Source organism: Nycticebus coucang, chromosome 4 (genome assembly GCF_027406575.1).
Source record: "Nycticebus coucang isolate mNycCou1 chromosome 4, mNycCou1.pri, whole genome shotgun sequence".
Taxonomy (NCBI): Eukaryota; Metazoa; Chordata; class Mammalia; order Primates; family Lorisidae; genus Nycticebus; species Nycticebus coucang.
The window spans coordinates 8,717,293-8,734,811 of NC_069783.1; the positions used below are offsets into that span (position 1 = coordinate 8,717,293).

General features: G+C 50.2%; 1 protein-coding gene across 1 annotated transcript in view; it reads right to left on the reverse strand.

The window, feature by feature from the left end:
* Positions 1-4,102: 4,102 nt before the first annotated feature.
* Positions 4,103-17,519, reverse strand: part of CYS1 (cystin 1) — a 32,791-nt gene continuing 19,374 nt past the window's right edge. Inside the window, exons 2-3 of the mRNA XM_053589694.1 lie at positions 11,844-11,896; positions 4,103-8,380 (exon numbers count right to left, since the gene is read on the reverse strand). Of these exons, the coding sequence (XP_053445669.1) occupies positions 8,275-8,380; positions 11,844-11,896 (159 nt within the window). The 3' untranslated portion in view covers positions 4,103-8,274. The remainder of the gene's footprint in view (positions 8,381-11,843; positions 11,897-17,519) is intronic.

Below are 17,519 nucleotides of genomic sequence, written 5' to 3' on the forward strand. Positions count from 1 at the left end.
TCGATCATAAAGACCCCCGAGTGTCTTTCTCCCTTGCGCCTCTTGCCTGACTTCACCTTCCTATATCCAACTGGCCACTTGACATCTGTCCAATCAGCAACTCAAATTTAAAATGACCAAGTACTTTGCTTTTTTCACAGTTGACCCTATCGTCCGGTCACCCTTAACCTCTTCTCTCACCCCCATCCATCCATTCTGTCACAGTTCTTGACTCTTGTAAAATATCCAGCATCCTGCCAGCCTGAGAAAGAGTAAGACCTCATTTCTGCAAAAATTATAAAAAATCAGCTGGGAGGGCGGCGCCTGTGGCTCATTCGGTAGGGGGCCGGCCCCATATGCCGAGAGTGGCGGGTTCAGGCCCGGCCCCGGCTGAACTGCAACCAAAAAAATATATGTATCTGGGCGTTGTGGCGGGTGCCTGTAGTCCCAGCTACTAAAAAAAAATCAGCTGGGGGTTTGGCACTCATAGCACAGTGGTTATGGCACCAGCCACATACATGGAAATTGGTGAGTTTGAACCTGGCGTGGGTCAGCGAAACAGCAGTGGCAACTGTAACAAAAAATAGCCGGGCGGTGTGGTGGACACCTGTAGTCCCAGCTACTTGGGAGGCTGAGGCAGGAGAATCGCTTAAGCCCAAGAGTTAGAGGTTGCTGTGAGTTGTGATGCCACAGCACTCTACCAGGGGTGACATAGTGAGACCGTCTCAAAAACAAAAATCAGCTGGGGTGGCAGTGTGCACCTATGTTCCCAGCTACTTGGGAGGCTGAAGGAGAATTGTTTGAGCCCAGGAGTTTGAGCTTGCCGTGAGCTATGATGACACCCCGGCTCTCTAGCCTGGGCAACAGAATGAGACTTTGTGGAGGTCCTGTGTCAGAAAAAATAATTAACATACGCAACATCTGTGGCAGGGCATGGTGGCTCACGCCTGTAATCCCGGCACTCTGGGAGGTGGAGGCAGGTGCATTGCTTGAGCTCAGGAGTTAAAGACCAGCCTGAGCAAGAGTGAGACCCCGTCTCTACTAAAAATGAAAAGCTGAGGCAAGAGGATCACTGAGCCCAAGAGTTTGACGTTGCTGTGAGGTATGACGCCACGCATTCTACTAAAGGTGAAAGGTGAGACTCTGTCTGAAAAAAAATAGGCAACATCTGACCACTTCTCAATATATTCACTTGTCACCTGGTCCAAGTCACCCTTGTGTCTCCTGGATTATTGCTAGCCCTCCCTACCTCTATTGGGGCCCATTTAGTCTGCTCAGCAGCCACAAGAAGCTCTTTAGAAATGTCAGGTCTGCAAATATGAGTTTGTGAATAAAATTTGTAGTGATACAGTAAAAAAAAAAGAAAGGTCAGGTCTGCTTGGCACCTGTAGCTCAGTGGCTAGGGCACCAGCCACATACACTGGAGCTGGCAGGTTCGAACCCAGCCCAGGCCTGCCAAACAACAATGACAGCTACAACCAAAAAATAGCCATTGTGGCGGGCACCTGTAGTCCCAGCTACTTGGGAGACTGAGGCAAGAGAATTGCTTAAGCCCAAGAGTTTGAGGCTGCTGTGGGCTGTGATGCCATGGCATTCTACCGAGGGTGACAAACAAAAAAATGTGAGGTCATGTGGTTTGCGTAAAACCTTCATGGGCTTCCATCTCTCCAAGTAAAAGCCTGACCTGCTGCAGACAGCCACCTGCACACTGCTTCACTCTTTCTATTCAGTCCACTAGTTCTCTCGGGTGGTGATGACGGCGGTGTGTCTTGGGTGAGTTTCCCTAGAAAGAGATCTTCTAGACAGATTTGCCTGTAGGGCAGTTATTGGATGAAACTCCCAGGAACACTACTGTAAGGAAGTGAGGGAAGAGGATTGGGCCTAGGGAGAAAACTGCAAAGCTAGTGCAAGAGAGGTGGACCCCACAGAGCTCTGGTGCTGGGAGGGCCCTGTGAAGGGGTCCCAGAGTGGGGCAAGGAGAGCAGTCTAGTCATCAGATGAGGACTGCCCAAGGGGAGTAGTTAGCCTTAGGCAGACCACTGTTAGCCTTGGCAGACCACTGCTGACAAGCTGGGGACTCCCTGCAGCTGGGGGTCCCTAGTACCTATTCTCCATTGCTGGCACAAAGGCTGCCTCCCGGGCCAGTGTTTTATCCACTGGCAGAAAAACACCCCAAACCTACAGCCCCCACATCTGTGTACCCTTCCCTGCTCCTCAGCTGATTCTCTTTTTCTCCTTTAGCACCTTCTCAAATTTGTCCTAGGCTGGGCAAAGTGCTCACAACTGTAATCACAACACTATGGGAGGGTGAGGTGGGTGGATGGCCTGAGCAAGGGCCAGACCCTATCTCTACTAAAAATAGAAAAATTATCCGGGTGTTGTGTTGGGAGCCTGTAGTGCCAACTACTCGGGAGACAAAGGCAGGAGGATAGCTTGAACCTAGGAGTTTGAGGTTGCCGTGAGCTGTGCTGACGCCATGGCACTCTAGCTTGGGCAGCAGAGTGAGACTGTCTCAAAAACAAAAAATAAAAAGTAGTCCTAAATCTTTTTTTTTTTTTTTTTTTTTTTTGTAGAGACAAGAGTCTCACTGTACCGCCCTCGGGTAGAATGCCGTGGCGTCACACGGCTCACAGCAACCTCTAACTCTTGGGCTTACGCGATTCTCTTGCCTCAGCCTCCCAAGCAGCTGGGACTACAGGCGCCCGCCACAGCGCCCGGCTATTTGTTGTTGTTGTTGTTGTTCTTGCAGTTTGGCCGGGGCTGGGTTTGAACCCGCCACCCTCGGTATATGGGGCCGGCGCCCTACTCACTGAGCCACAGGCACCGCCCAATAGTAGTCCTAAATCTTTAAGAGTTGGCTGTGAGGTCCTGGAAAGACTTGGACTTAGAACAAAAGACCTATTGAACCCAGGCTTGACTATTTACTGGCTTTGCAAACTTGGGCTTCTAATGCCTCCCACACAGGAGAGTGGCAGAGGACATGCCCCAGAGTTTAGTGTAATCTATCAACTAGTTCAGTAAGTACTCCAGAACATGGTCACTACAGGGCAATTACTGTCACCCTCTCCCCACTGGGATATCCCTTAGCCTGCAACAGTGCCCGACCTTCTGTGTGTGCTGAACATGTGTTGGAGTGGATGCCACTCCACGTGCTGGAATCCAAGCCTGGCGCTCAGGACATCCAGGGCAGGGATGAGCTCAGCGTAGGCCTCTCACCCCTGAGCTCTCTGCAGATTCAGCCTGTGGGGAGAAGCAGACCTCCTGCTGGGGCCCCCTGGGAGTGCTGGGGCTGAGCAATCCTGTGTCTGCACAGGGAGGGTTGCTGTAGTTGTGCGTCTGACACAAAGGCTTAGTGCCTTCCGGGGACACTCATCCCGGAGGCGATGATAGAGAAGGCTTGCAGATGAGATCTCCCCGACACGGGTCCAGGCTGTGTGCACGTGTGTGCATGCAGGCATGTTGGGGGTTAGTAAATAATAATGGCCTTCACACTGGAACTCTGGTGGTGGCTACAAGCCTCAGCTTTATGACTTTGTTATCTGCTCCTCTCTCTCTGTTGTCACCACAGTTCTTTACTTTCTGGCCAAGACATCGCTGTACCTTTACTTTCAACCTGCCTCTTTGTTTAGGAATTTTTTTGTTTGTTTTTTTCAGTTTTTTGGCCGGGGCTGGTTTTGAACCCAGCACCTCCAGTATATGGTGTTGGTGCCCTAACCCTTTGAGCCACAGGCACTACCCCTGTTTAGGGATTTTTTAAAATGAGGAACTTGAGACATTTTCCTAATAGTTGGCCCACCCCCGAGGTGTGGGACACACTGAATCCCCTAAGTCATGGAGCTTCAGCCTTAAAGCCTCAAACCTTTCCTCTTAAGAAGCCTAGCAGGTCCCAGAGTTTCCCTGAGCCAGACCTGCAAACAGGCTTCTTCTCCCTAATGTGGTTCGTGCTGACTCTAAGGACAAACTGGCCAACAGCAGAGACGGTAAAGAAGAAACAAGACAGCACAGCGTGCATGTGTGCGGGATGCTGACAGTGCCCATCTGCAGCTGGGCTCTGGTGCTGCGGCCTCAGGGCACTCCTCCAAGATTAGATTCTGACCCCTATTAAGAACATACCAGATTTTAGAGCTTAGTTTATTGCAAATCTCATTTATCTGCTAAGATGTATGTCAGCTCCTCCACCACAGGGAGCATATCACATCCACCCAGCCAGCCACCCATCCAACAAGCATTTAATGAAATCCAAAGATGAACTGTCCCAGTACTTGCCCCCAAAGAGCTCATAACCATGTGGGGAGGCAGATGATGAAAACACACGATGACTATCCAGAGTCAGGACAGGACAGCAGACATGGGAGCGGGGCCGGGCAGCACCAAATGGTGAGTGGCTAGTTCTGCCCGTGTCACCAGAAAAGTCTGCGGATGACTGTGCCTTGAAGGTCAAGGGAGAGTTTTCAAAACCTAGGACTAGAACAGCAGCACCTGCAGAACAAAGATGTCAACATAGACACCAGGTGCAGACCCAGGGAGGTGGAGAGGGGCGGGCTGGGGACAGTCTCTCCTGAAGGGCCACTGAGTTAAACTGAGAGTCCCCCAGGGCAGGAGAGAGGAAGCAGCCCCCACCCCCACCACACTCACCTGAATGCCTGTGGGAACTTGGGGAGGGATGTGGACCTGTGCCATTTAAGCCTTGGGCCTTTGCCCCTCTTCCCTTTTTCCAGAATTCCCAGCATCTGGCCACCTCTCCTGCCAGACAGCCCAGACACCTTTCACGGCAGCTGGCACAGGTGATCGCCCCTGTCTGTGTGCCTTTGTGTCTCATAGACTGAAGTTCCATGAGGACAGGATGGGAGCCCTTCCCCGGGGCTTGTCTGTGTCTCCACGGCCCAGCACCTTGGGAGGCTCAGGAGGCATGCTATCTGTGTGTTCAACACATGGAAAGCATGTGTTGGTCATACTGCTCTGGCTGTAAGAGCTGGAGGGGTGAGGCTGGGCAGGTCAGGAGATGAAAGTCCAAGAGAGCATGAAGGAAGGATGATAAGAAATCGATTGTGAGCGGCAGAGGCTATGATGTCTGGATGTGAAAGAGGAGAAGGTAGCGATGAGGCAGCCCTGGTCCTCCAGCACACACATGCCACAGAGCCAGGCCACGGGCAGTGCCAGCGTGGACGGACAGCAATCTTCCTCCTACGCAGAGGCCACCTCCACAGAGTGTTGCTTTGGAATGAGAGGTCTGGTGCGGACACCATGTGCCTCATTGTCAGTTGCTGAGAAAGGGATTTTGCCTTTCTAGGCTTTAGTTTATTGTTTACAAAATTAGGACTGAGGAGAGACAGCAGGTACCATGCCTACCTCAGTGTTGGGCACTTTATTCTGGATGTAGAAGTCTTAATTATTTTCCATTAAAAGGAACCAGGGCTCTGCAGGGCAGCCATTGGGGGCAGACATTATCAGAATGGCCTTAGAATATTCCTGTGTTTCTGGATGCCTTCCAGAGAGCCAGGGCAGTGCTTCGCTGCAGAGAAGTCCACTCAAGGGGCTGCCCCTGCCCAGCTTCTGATAGGCTGAACACCGAGGTAATGGTAATAACATGACCCCACTTCTGCCCCAGATGGAGTAATGGGGATGGGATTGACACACTCAGATAGTGAGAGGGGAGAGAAGAACCCTGATGAAAGACATGAAAAGAGTTCTCTTTTTGACATTAGGAATGAAAGAGTGACCCTGAGAGATAGGCAGTAAGTGGGGTGGCCCCTGGGGCAGCCCTTTTGCTGCCTTGAGTTTCCAGGTTTGGGCTGTGGTGTAGGGAGTTGGCAGGACAGAGTACTGAAGAGACAGTGACAGCAGAGAATCCTGGAGACCCCGCAGGGAACACAGGCTGGTGGGATGGGACACCTTCAGACTGCAGGCAAGTTGTGTGCCCCGTGAGCAGGTGTCCCTTCTCTGAGACTGGAATCATCTTCTTTATCAAAGGGCGACCCTACATGATTAAAATCTGTGCTGAGCACCTACTGCAGCGGTTCTCAACCTGTGGGTCGCAACCCACAGGAACTGTATTAAAGGGCCGCGGCATTAGTAAGGTTGAGAACCACTGGTCTGCTGGGTGCCGAGCAGTCATCTCCACTGTGCCTGACATAGCCTCCGAGGCTAAGCAGCCTGCCCTAGAGCCGAGTGTGGGATCTGCTCACTCAAGTGTAGGAATTGGCTGAAACAGAGGCAGAAAGAAAAGCATCTCAAAGTTGAAAATGATGTATGTTATTGTCTGGAAAGTCTTAAGGAACCTCAAGTATGTCTCCTGGGCTGCATGGCGCCCATCCCTGCTGCCTCCAGGCCCAGTCCCTCCATCTCCCAGGACTGGGACCCAGCACTTCATTTGGCAGCTCCTGTTCAGATGATACTTTTCTTGCACTCAAGAAATAAAAAGACCTGAGAAAAACTGCTGTGACTTCTTAGTTTTGACGAAGTGCTTTCACTTTGACGTTGACATAGAGTCGTGGCCTATAATACTCAGGATCACTTTATTCCTAACACTTCGCTCTCATTAAGGGCTTTATGGGTTTCCCACTGGAAAATGGAGAGGTATCATCTCTTTCTTGGAAACTAGCTGAACATTTCCATTTTAACAAAATAATGACATAAAATTATAAACATTTACATCATTAAATTCAAAGCCGGATCCATCAGGTGGTAAGCAATAAATAAAAATTTAACTCTTACTTTAAAAGAAGTGTTTATATTATTATTAAAATAGTATTGACTTTCGTCTTTATATCAAAAGGAAAGGTTTGGGCTGAGATGAGAAACAGTCCCCCCAGACCCCTCCTTTGGGGAGGTTCTGTGCCAGCCCCTCAGGGGGGCTATTCACACTCTTAACATGCAGTAAAAGTCTTCCAGCTGCAAACAGCTGGCCTAAGGCACACCTGTCAATTAAAAGTTCATGAGAAAGCTCGTGGATGATTCAGCAGGCCTGTGTGTCTGGGGACAGTTGTCCCCTGGTTCCTAAGATGCGGTGTTCTGAGGACATGTGAGCTGGAGTTCTTCTCAGGAAACCTTGGCAGGTAAATGCAAGATAAGCCAGGGACTGTTCTGTTCTGACTTCAGCAAACGCTGCTGTTGTTTCCTGGTCCCCCTATAGACTTGACATCCTTGCCAGATGCTCTGGAGGAGCCTGCCTCCCAGCCTTTCTGTGGGGTGCTCCCCACCACCTGTCTACCCAGTGTTTCCCCTGAGCAAGCTCCAGCTGAGCACCAGCTCATCCCTGCCTGCCCACAGCCAAGTCCCCCTTCCAGCAGGGGCTCTGCCTTGCATTCAAGGGCTCCCTGGGCAACTCAGTTTTTTCCTCTGTCAACTGTGAACATTCTAGGGCTCTTCCAACCCCACCCAGCAGGAAGAGAATTAAGAAGTCCCACAGCCCTAGTCAGGCTGGCTGCTGGAAGGAGAAGTAGAGAGCAGGTGGCAGAAAGGCCCTTCCATGTGGGGCCTGGGTGCTCACGACCTGCTGTGCCTCAGGGCCATTGGGGAACAACAGTGACAGCCTGAACTTGTGTAACCTCAGATTATTGTTAGAACTGTGGAGGGCCTCAAAGAACCTCCAGAACTCATTTTCCAGAGAGGGAAACTGAAGGTTAGAGAGGGAAGGTGACAAGCTCTACAACCCACTTGCAAGGCCAGGATTAGAGCCAGGGTCTGTATCGCCCAGCTCAGGCTTAGAATCAGTCACCTCCCATGCCGAAAGGAAGTGCCAGAGAAGGTCTGAAGCTGGGGGTCAAGATCCCTGGCTCCTCAAAGTGCAGCAGGGGCTCCAGCAGCTTGGCATGGCCTGGCAGCTGGTCAGAAATGCAGAACCTCGGGCCCCCCCCAGGACCTAGAGAAGTAGGACCTGCATTTTAACAACCCTGGGGCAATCGTGCCAGTTACAATTCAGAAGCATCGGGCTAGGGAGTAGGGGTGAGACTGAGGGCACAGCTTGGTGCTCCTTCCACAGCAGAACCTATCGGATACACACCTTGAGGGGTTCACTTGTGTCACCCAAGCCTTATGAGGCTTCCCCACTGTGGAAACCAGAAGAGCCCTACAGACAGCCCCGAGACTAGAGAGTAGGTGGCCTGGGCCCACACCCCTATGAACTAGCACCCAGGCCTGCCCTGGGTCTTGGGGCTGTGTGGCTGCCTGCCTGTCACCAGCAGCCACCCATAACACTGTCTGAATATAACTGAAAAGGTCAGTTTTGAAAGATCCAGGAGCAGCTACATTTTGGAGGTGGCTCAGCTCGAGCCCGGGCAGGCAGGGGAGCCGGCCTCAGCGGCAGTACTCCCGCTCAATGCTGGCCATCAGCTCCTCTTCTGAGTAGTCGTAGGAGATGGGCGACTGCCTCTCAGGCCTCTTGTGACTGCTGCTGGGGGCTCTGCAGTGAGAAAAGGGATGATGCTGTCAGGAGGCCAGGTGGGGCCTTCATACGCTCATCTTTCCTGGCTACCACACAGGTCCCTAATGGGTCCAGTCTGAAACTTAAACTGAAAACCTTTGCCCTGGGGACACCTTCTGACTCCACCTTTTTTCTGGCTTCACCTCCCACCATATTGTCCACCGAGACCTTACCCTGAGAAGCCTGGCCCTACAGTTGTTGAAAGGGTGGGTGGTCTCCAGGGTGTCAAGACCCAGCCCCGCCACTCATCAGCAAACTTGAGCAAGGCATTTGGACCTCCGCACCTCTGTTTATTCTCCTCAAAAATGTAGATTTACTCATGATTCATCATGAGGCACAAGAGAATGCATGGGTATCACCCGATATGTGAGCCAGCCTCGCCATCCCATCCAACAGAAGCTAGCCTGCCCCTCACACCCTGCCTGTGCCCTCTGGGGCCTCACAAGAGCTGCTGCCCCAGGACAGGATCCCTCCACTCACTTGGCCTGAGTGAGGCGGACCTAGAACACAGTTCCCACTCCTGCCGCCTGAGCTCTCAGACTTTCTGGACTTCTCTGGGTGGTGCTAGCTATGCCCCTGGACGTGGCTGTGTTGGCATGTGTGTGGCCTGGCCTTGCTCCCACCCACAGTGCCTGTGCTGAGGGTGTGGTGCCCTGCAACCCTGGGCAGGGTGAGATGTCTCGGCCTGGCTGAGAGCTACCCCTGGGAGGTGCTGCCTTTGAAAGGTGCTCAGTTCTGCAGCTGAGAAGGTCCAAGAAAGCGGCTAGAGCTGCCCACTGCCAGTGTGGGGCATCACCCTGCCACCCACCGGCCTGAGCTGCTCTCCCCTTGCCAGTCAGACAGCTGGGGCACATGCTCCCCCTTTTCTGATCTCAGTCTCCCCTCCTATGGGCTCAGAGGCCTGGGCCAGAAGTCTCCACGGCCCACAAGGCCACTGCAGCCACGCTCCTGCTGCACAGAGAACAGGCTCCCAAGCCCCAGCTATCCTGGTGACTTCACACCTGGGGTGCAGTCCCAAGACTCCACAGGAGAGAAGTACGCCTAACAACAGGACTCCAGGCATCTGTGGTGTGGGCACTTCCTATGCCCTGAAGATGAAAGGTGCTGATGGCACAGCTGGCTGTGGGGCCCTGTGTTTACTGGGCACAGACCCTGTGTCAGTACGCAGGAAACAGCTAGTGTTGTTACTGTTATACATAGGGGGCCCAGCACCATGCCTGTTCCGGAAGGTGCCCAGTAAATGTTCCTTTTTGCCCTGGAGACAGTGGGAAAAGCAGATGCTTGGGAAGCAGGCAAGCGCTTGGCTCTGATGCATCGCAGCTATGTGGCCTTTGACAAGTCATTCATCTGGCCTCAGTGCTGCAGGTAAAAGGCAACAGCTACTCCATGAGGCTGAGCCGCTGGCTAGAAGAGCTGCTGCCTGCAGCACGTTAGGCATGGAGCTGGGCACCCAGGAAGCACTGAGGGCTTCATTTGTTTTCCTCTACATAGATTTTACATTTCTTGACTTTTATGTACCTTAAAAATTTCATGGGCGGCACCTAGGGTTCAATGAGTAGGGCACTGGCCCCATATACCAAGGGTGGCGGGTTCAAATCGTATCCTGGCCAAACTGCAACAAAAAATAGCCGGGCATTGTGGCGGGCGCCTGTAGTCCCAGCTACTCTGGAGGCTGAGGCAAGAGAATCGCCTAAGCTCAAGAGCTGGACGTTGCTGTGAGCTATGACGCCACAGCACTCTACCTCTACCAAGGGCAACAAAGTGAAACTCTGTCTCAAAAACAAAAAAAAAAATTTTTTTTGATAATGACCCATACATAGCAGCAGTGCTGCATTTAGAGTTGCTATATTTACTTTATCACATATTTATCTACTTCCTCATCCGGTTTTTTGATGCACACGAGGGTGAGCTTCAGACTGAGTACCTCCACCCAGAAACCCTGCTGGAGGGATCCTGCCAAGAAGAGCTGGAAGATGCAGGAGGGAGGAGACGGAGGCTGGCGCACTGCAGAGGCCACTGCGTGAAGGGCTGGTACCGAGGGTGCCCATGCTGAGAGGGGCAGCAGCTGCCAGCCTGGAGCCCAGGGCAAGCCTGCTGTGGCCTTGGGGCTCCCTCCCTGGTGGGTACACAGAGCTGACTTTGCTTCCCTGGCACTGTTCCAGGAAGGGGGCTGGCCAAGCCCTGGGCACAGCCCTGGGCACTCTCCCACCCCAGCCAGAGCCTGAGTGCCTAGTGCCATCCTCAGGGCCACTCCCACTAACGTATGATGAGTGAATGAATAAGTCAGTGAGGTACGGCTGGGGAGAGGTGGTAAACAGAAGTGTGAGGAGTGTCTTGGAGTCTGCATATGTAAAAACCACAAGGGAAAGAAATAGCTAATTAGTTCATGGTGAAATTTAGTCCTAAATTCCTTGGGCTGGTGAAAACCATAGAGAATCCCTGCTAACCATCACCTTGACCTTGGCTGAAGGTGCATGGGTAGAGCCGTGTGACTGTCCTCACTGCCCTCTCCCCTGCTACCACAGTGGTGTCCCAGCATCACAAAGGTGGCTACAGAGTTCATTCTACTGGAAAGCAAGGGCTCTCAGTGTGGCATTCAAGGCCCTCCTAGTCCCCTTCCACAGACCCTCCACTGAACTGCCACCGGCACACAGATTCCTGGAAGGTGATGCAGTTCCGGGACCTGAATGCTCCTTCCTCCTCCTCCTTAGCCAGCTCCTCTATATCCTTCAAACCATCCCGAGCACTGACTCCTCCATGAGCCCTCTCTGATATGCATAGGCTGCTGGTCTCAGGACCTCCCCAGATGTCTGTTAAACAAGGAGTCCAGCAAGGTTCATGCCCTAAAGTCATTTGTAACTAAGAAAAATAGCTCTGGAGCCAAAACTTTCACACTCTTTACCTCCAAGATCTTGTCTGAGCTCCACCATCACCACATGAGTTACCATGTCCATTAGAAGTGAGTAAACTAGGTCAACCTGGGCCGTGGTGCCTTCCACAGAGGGGGCCACCCTCTCCATTTTGCTAGGGCTGGGCTGGGATCAGGCCTGGGGAAGCTCGAGGGGAAAAGGTGGCAGGCACACTGGCCTGTCACCTTCTAGGCTGTGAAGTCCTTAAGGTCAAGGGCTATGTCTCAGTCACAGATTCAGCTGATGCACACAGCACAGACACTTGACACCTGACTATTTCTGAATGAGTTAGTGAAGGCAGGAATGGGGAACAGGGAAGTCAGGGAGGCCCCGATCCAGCTCATGACCATTTATAGGAAGCAGTTGGAAGCTGGGAGACGAGAACACCCCAGCAATCCCCTGCAGCTGGCCCCTCCCTTGAGGGGCACAGGTTTGCATGAACTCTAGAAAGTGGGGGGCAGAGCAGTTGCAGATAGCTAGAGTCAACAGAAAACTTGTAGCTTCTGAACAGGGGGTGGGCTTCCCACACTTACTTGGAGACACTGCTGTTCCCTGTGTGGCCTCCTGCACTCTGTTCTGGGGATTCCTGGAGGATAAAAGGAAGAGGCATCAAAACCTTGTCCACAGCGCGGCCTGCCCGATACCCTGGCTTCATGTGGACAGATGTCAGTGACCACTTCCAACCCAGGACCCATAAACCTCAGAGCTGGAAAGGCTCCCTCAGCTGAGTTTGTTCCATCTGCTCATTTCACAGACAAGAAAACTGAGGGTGCAAGACAGTGACTGATAAAGCTCACGCAAAAAGCAAATGGCAGAACCAGGGCCAGCCTCCCTGCCTCTGGGACTACCACCTGGCAGGAGGGCACCCTGACTCCCACCTCTAGCACCCACGTGACCACTGCCACACAGCATGAGAGCGCCCCGACTCCCCCTCCAGGAATCCGTGCCCATTGCCATGTAGCACAAGGGTACCCTGACTGCTACCTCCAAGAATCTGTGACCACAGCCACCTAGACTCCCACTTCCAGCAACCATGCGACCCCAACCCACTCTTCACACTGCCCAGAAGCCACACCCTACTCCTCCGCAGTGCTTTCCCCTTGCATGGCACAGTTTGCCGCAGACTCTGTTCCCACAGTCCCCTTGCCTGACCCATGGCTATAGACAGGCCTCGATATCTGTTGGAGAGAGCCTTCCCACCTTTTTTCCTTTTCCAAGAGAGTTTTGGCAATTCTTGGTTATCTACACTGCCATTACGGATGCTCCTCCACTTACTATAGGTTGTGCCTGTGGTAAAGTTGTTTTGACTTACATTGAAAAATCTTAAGTCAGGCTCAGTGCCTATAGCTCAGAGGCTAGGGTGCCAGCCAAATGCACCGGGCCTGGTGGATTCGAACCTGGCCTGGGCCTGCTAAACAACAATGACAACTACAACAACAACAACAAAAAATAGCAGGCATTGTGGCAGGCGCCTGTACTCCCAGCTACTTGGGAGGCTGAGACAAGAGAATCACTTAAGTCCAAGAATTTGAGGTTGCTGTGAGCTGTGACACCACAACACTCTACCGAGGGTGATACAGTGAGACTCTGTCTTGAAAAAAAAGAAAAAAGAAAAATCTTAAGTCAAAACATTGGAAGTCAGGGATTATCTACATATGTGTACATACGTGTTAGAATCAGCTTGTCATAGGATAGTTGGGGCTGGGAGGGAACATTGTAGATTGTCTTAGGGGGAACTTACTTCTTTACAGGAAGAGTCTTCAAATTTATAAATAAGGAATACCTATTTGTTTGAGGCTTTTTTAATGTCTTTTTTTTTTTTTTTGAGACAGAGTTTGACCATGTTGCCTAGGCAAGTCTCAAACTGCTGACCTCAAGTGATTCTCCCACCTCTGCCTGGCAAACTGCCAGGGGTGGCGCCTGTGGCTCAAAGGGGTAGGGCGCCGACCCCATATGCCGGAGGTGGTGGGTTCAAACCCAGCCCCAGCCAAAAAAAAACAAAACAAAACTGCAAACTGCTGGGATTACAGGTGTGAGCGACCATGCCCAGCCTTTATTGTCTTTTAAGAAGTTTTACCTTTTTCCCTGTAGAGATATCATGTAAATCTCTTTTTAGACCAATTCCTAGATACCTACTTGGTACCTACCTGTTTTCCTTTTCAGATTGGTATTTTTTTAACTGACAAATACTAATCGTACATGTTCATGGGGTAGTGACATTTTGATACGTGTAAAATATAGTAATCAGAGTAATTAGCATACCTATCATCTCAAACATTTACCATTTCTTTATGCTGGGAACATTCAATATCTTCCTAGCTATTTGAAATGCTTTATTATTATTAGCTACAGTCATCCTGCACTGTTGTGGGGCATCACACTAAGACTTATTACCTCCACCTAGCTCAATGATTTTCCACCTGTGTGCCGTCAGAGGCTCTTAGGTGTGCTGCAAAAATTTTTAAAAATCATTTATTAATGTGAGGTTTTTCTATGAATGTTCTGCTAGCTTCATAAGTGAGTATATGATAGGCTCTATTTGAATAAATTTGGAGTTATTTTTCTTAAAAAATTTATTAAATTATTTTTGAAGGAAATTCAAAAAGTATATATATATATATATATATTTTTTTTTTTTTTTTTGTAGAAACAGAGTCTTACTTTGTCTCCCTCGGTAGAGTGCCATGGCATCACACAGCTCACAGCAACCTCCAGTTCTTGGGCTTAGGCGATTCTCTTGCCTCAGCCTCCCAAGTAGCTGGGACTACAGGTGCCCGCCACAACACCCGGCTATCTTTTTATTGTTGTTGCAGTATGGCTGGGCTGGGTTTGAACCCGCCACCCTCGGTATATGGTGCCGGCACCCTACTCACTGAGCCACAGGCACCGCCCAATAAAATTTTATTTTTTACCTGCTTGTTGACAGAAATATATAAATTTATCTTGTCCTCAGTTCTGCTAAACTCTTTTATTAATTCTAATAATTGTTTGTAGATTCCTTATGGATTTTCTTAGTTCCCACGCATGTGGTCTGAGAATAACAACCTTTTGGCTTGGCACCTGTAGCACAGTGGTTACGGCACCGGCCACATACACCGAGGGTGGTGGGTTCAAACCCGGTCCAGGCCAGCTGAACAACTGCAACAAAAAAAAATAGCCATAGCCGGGCGTTGTGGCGGGCGCCTGTAGTCCCAGCTGCTTGGGAGGCTGAGGCAAGAGAATCGCTTAAGCCCAGGAGTTGGAGGTTGCTGTGAGCTGTGTGAGGCCACGGCACTCTACAGAGGGCCATAAAGTGAGACTCTGTCTCTACAAAAAAAAAAAAGCCAGGTGTTGTGGCAGGCACCTGTAGTCCCAGCTACTTGGGAGGCTGAGGCAAGAGAATCGCCTAAGCCCAAGAGCTGGAGGTTGCTGTGAGCTGTGATGCCACAGCTCTCTACCGAGGGTGATAAAGTGAGACTGTCTCAAAAAAAAAAAAAAAAAAAACACAACCTTTTGGCTTTTCCCTTTCTGGTCCTTGTACATTTTCCCCCTAACCTTTCTGGGCTGGCTGGGACTTCCAAAATTAAAGTGAAAAGAAGTGATGCTGACAGGTTTCTTTGTCTTATTCCTTTATTTATTATTATTATTATTTTGAGACAGAGTCTCACTATGTCACCCTCGGTAGAGTCCCATAGTGTCACAGCTCACAGCAACCTCAAACTCTTGGGCTTAAGCAATTCCCTTGCCTCAGCCTCCCAAGTAGCTGGGACTATAGGCACCCGCCACAATGCCCGGCTATTTTTTTTTTCTACGGTTGTCATTGTTGTTTAGCTGGCCCGGGCCAGGTTCGAACCCGCAAGCCCCAGTGTATGTGGCTGGTGCCATAACCACTGTGCTACAGGTGCCGAGCCTCTCTTATTCCTTTACTGAAGGAAAAGTTTTCATTATAGCACCACTAAACATGACATTTCCTATAGTTTCCTCTCTGACTGTCCTTCATCAGATCCTGGGTCCTCTGTGCCAGGTTCCGGGTGATTTCTTCAGCTTTATTTACTCATCAAGCCTCTATTCATCTCTGTCTAATCTGTTAAACTCATACCATTGGAATCTTTCACTTTCTTTATTATATTTTCCATTTCTAGATGTTCTATTTGTTTTTTCTCAAATCTTGAAGGTCACTTTCTATAGTGCCTTGTCCTCTGCAGGTATTTCTTTAAACTTAATAAACAGAGGATTATAATCTGTGTCTGGTAATCCTAGTAACCTGACATCTTCACTGGTCTGTATTTTTGTGTGTATGTGTTTTCTTTTTTTTTTTTTTTTGGCCGGGGCTGGGTTTGAACCCGCCACCTCCGGCATATGGGGCCAGTGCCCTTCCCCTTTGAGCCACAGGCGCCTCCCCACTGGTCTGTTTTTGTTGTCTGTTTCTTCTAAGTCTTCATTCGGTTCCTTGGTAATTGATTATTTTTTATCGTTTGCTGCTAGTTGGCCTTGAGAAACTCTTTATGGATATTCTGTGAGACCTCAGGGGAGGACACCCTCCTCCAGGGAGGGTATGCACTTGTTTTTGCCCAGCTTCTAGGGGCCTACTCGGCTTGGAACCACCTTAAATCAAATCTCTGCATTAAGGTATTTTTGGGCCACCCAGGTGATGAGAATTTAGGCGCAACCTTAAGGGGCAGCAGGATTGAGCTTTTAACTCCCCAGAGTCTTTTAACCTTCCTGCCATGACTCTTTTCCTTGAGCCCCCAAGGATCCTACAGTTCAGAGGGAAAGATGTCCCTTTATACTCTGTTAAGCCCTAATTTCTGTTCCCTTTACTGTTAGACAACACTGGCCCCAAAGTTCAAGTTCATCTGGGACAAAAGAAACTTCAGTAGCTCTCTCTGGATTCTGCTTTTTCTTAGGTTTTTGGGCTGGCAATTCCTCACTATCTCATCAGCTATTTAATGCTTCAATGATGCTTTAAAATTATTAATCTTATCCAGTATTTTCAGTTGTTCTCAGCAGGTGGGTTTGTCTGAATCTCCTTTTTCCCTGTGTTCCCCAACATAAGGCACTTGGGGACACTGTGGGTCACCCTTTTGAACCACAAAATTGAGCAAAGCCAAAGTCTAGCAAGATGTCAACCTTGTGGACAGGATTCCACCTGCCGATACAGGAAGAACATTCTGGAAATCCTTACAGTGCGCTCCTTGGTGGGACACTGACAATACTGTATGTTCACTCATTCATTCACTTGGTGCCTCCTGTGAGAATGGCACTGGGCCCAGGGCTACGATATGGAGTGAGGCTGCCAAGAACCCAGCCTGCAATGAGCTTGCGCCCATAGGAGACACAGTCTCGTGACAGTGAAATATGAATAAATCCTATAACTGAGTTATGTAGGAAGGGCCAGGAGAGCAAACAGGCAGGGCAGCCACCTCTGTCTAGAGAGAACACCAAGAGAGATTTTTGGTTTTTTTTTTAAAGACAGAGTCTCAAGCTGTCGCCCCGGGTACAGTGCTGTGGCATCATAGCTCACAGCAATCTCAAACTCAAGCTCAAGTGATCCTCTTGCCTCAGTTTTTTTCTATTTTTAGTAAAGACGAGGTCTTGCTTTTGCTCAAGCAGGTCTCAGACTCATGAGCTCAAACAATCCACCCACCTCCCAGAGTGCTAGGATTACAGGCGTGAGCCACTGTGCCTGAATGACGTCAAGGAGATTTTGAAGGAGAGTGGCAAGAATGACTTTTAGCTGGGTTTTGAAAGATTAGGAATCTACCAGATGGAAAAGGAGGGATGGGCACTCCAGACACGGAAGAGCACATGCAAATGCACAGAGTCATCAAAGAGCAGGACACGGCATTTCTTATCAGCTCCTACGTGCCCTACGTGAGCTGTGCTTTTTTGCCTGAACAGATACAATCCCTTCCCCAGAGCAGATCACAGCTGGGGAGAAAATGCCAGCATGATGAAACCAGACAGAAAACAAATGCCAGATTGTACAGCTGGAACACAGGCACTGCAGGCACACAGGAGACTTGATTCCATGATAAACCAAACCCACTGGCCTGCTTCTCCCTTTCACCTGAATACTTAGAAATGACAGAAAAGGTCATAAGCAAAAAAAAAATCCATCATAGTACTGGAAGGCAGGGCGTGCCCGCCCCTGGTGAAGCGGAAATGCCAAGGAGCTGATGAAGGACGGAAGACAGACTTAGGCTAGGGGAGGAAAGCACAGCCCAAGA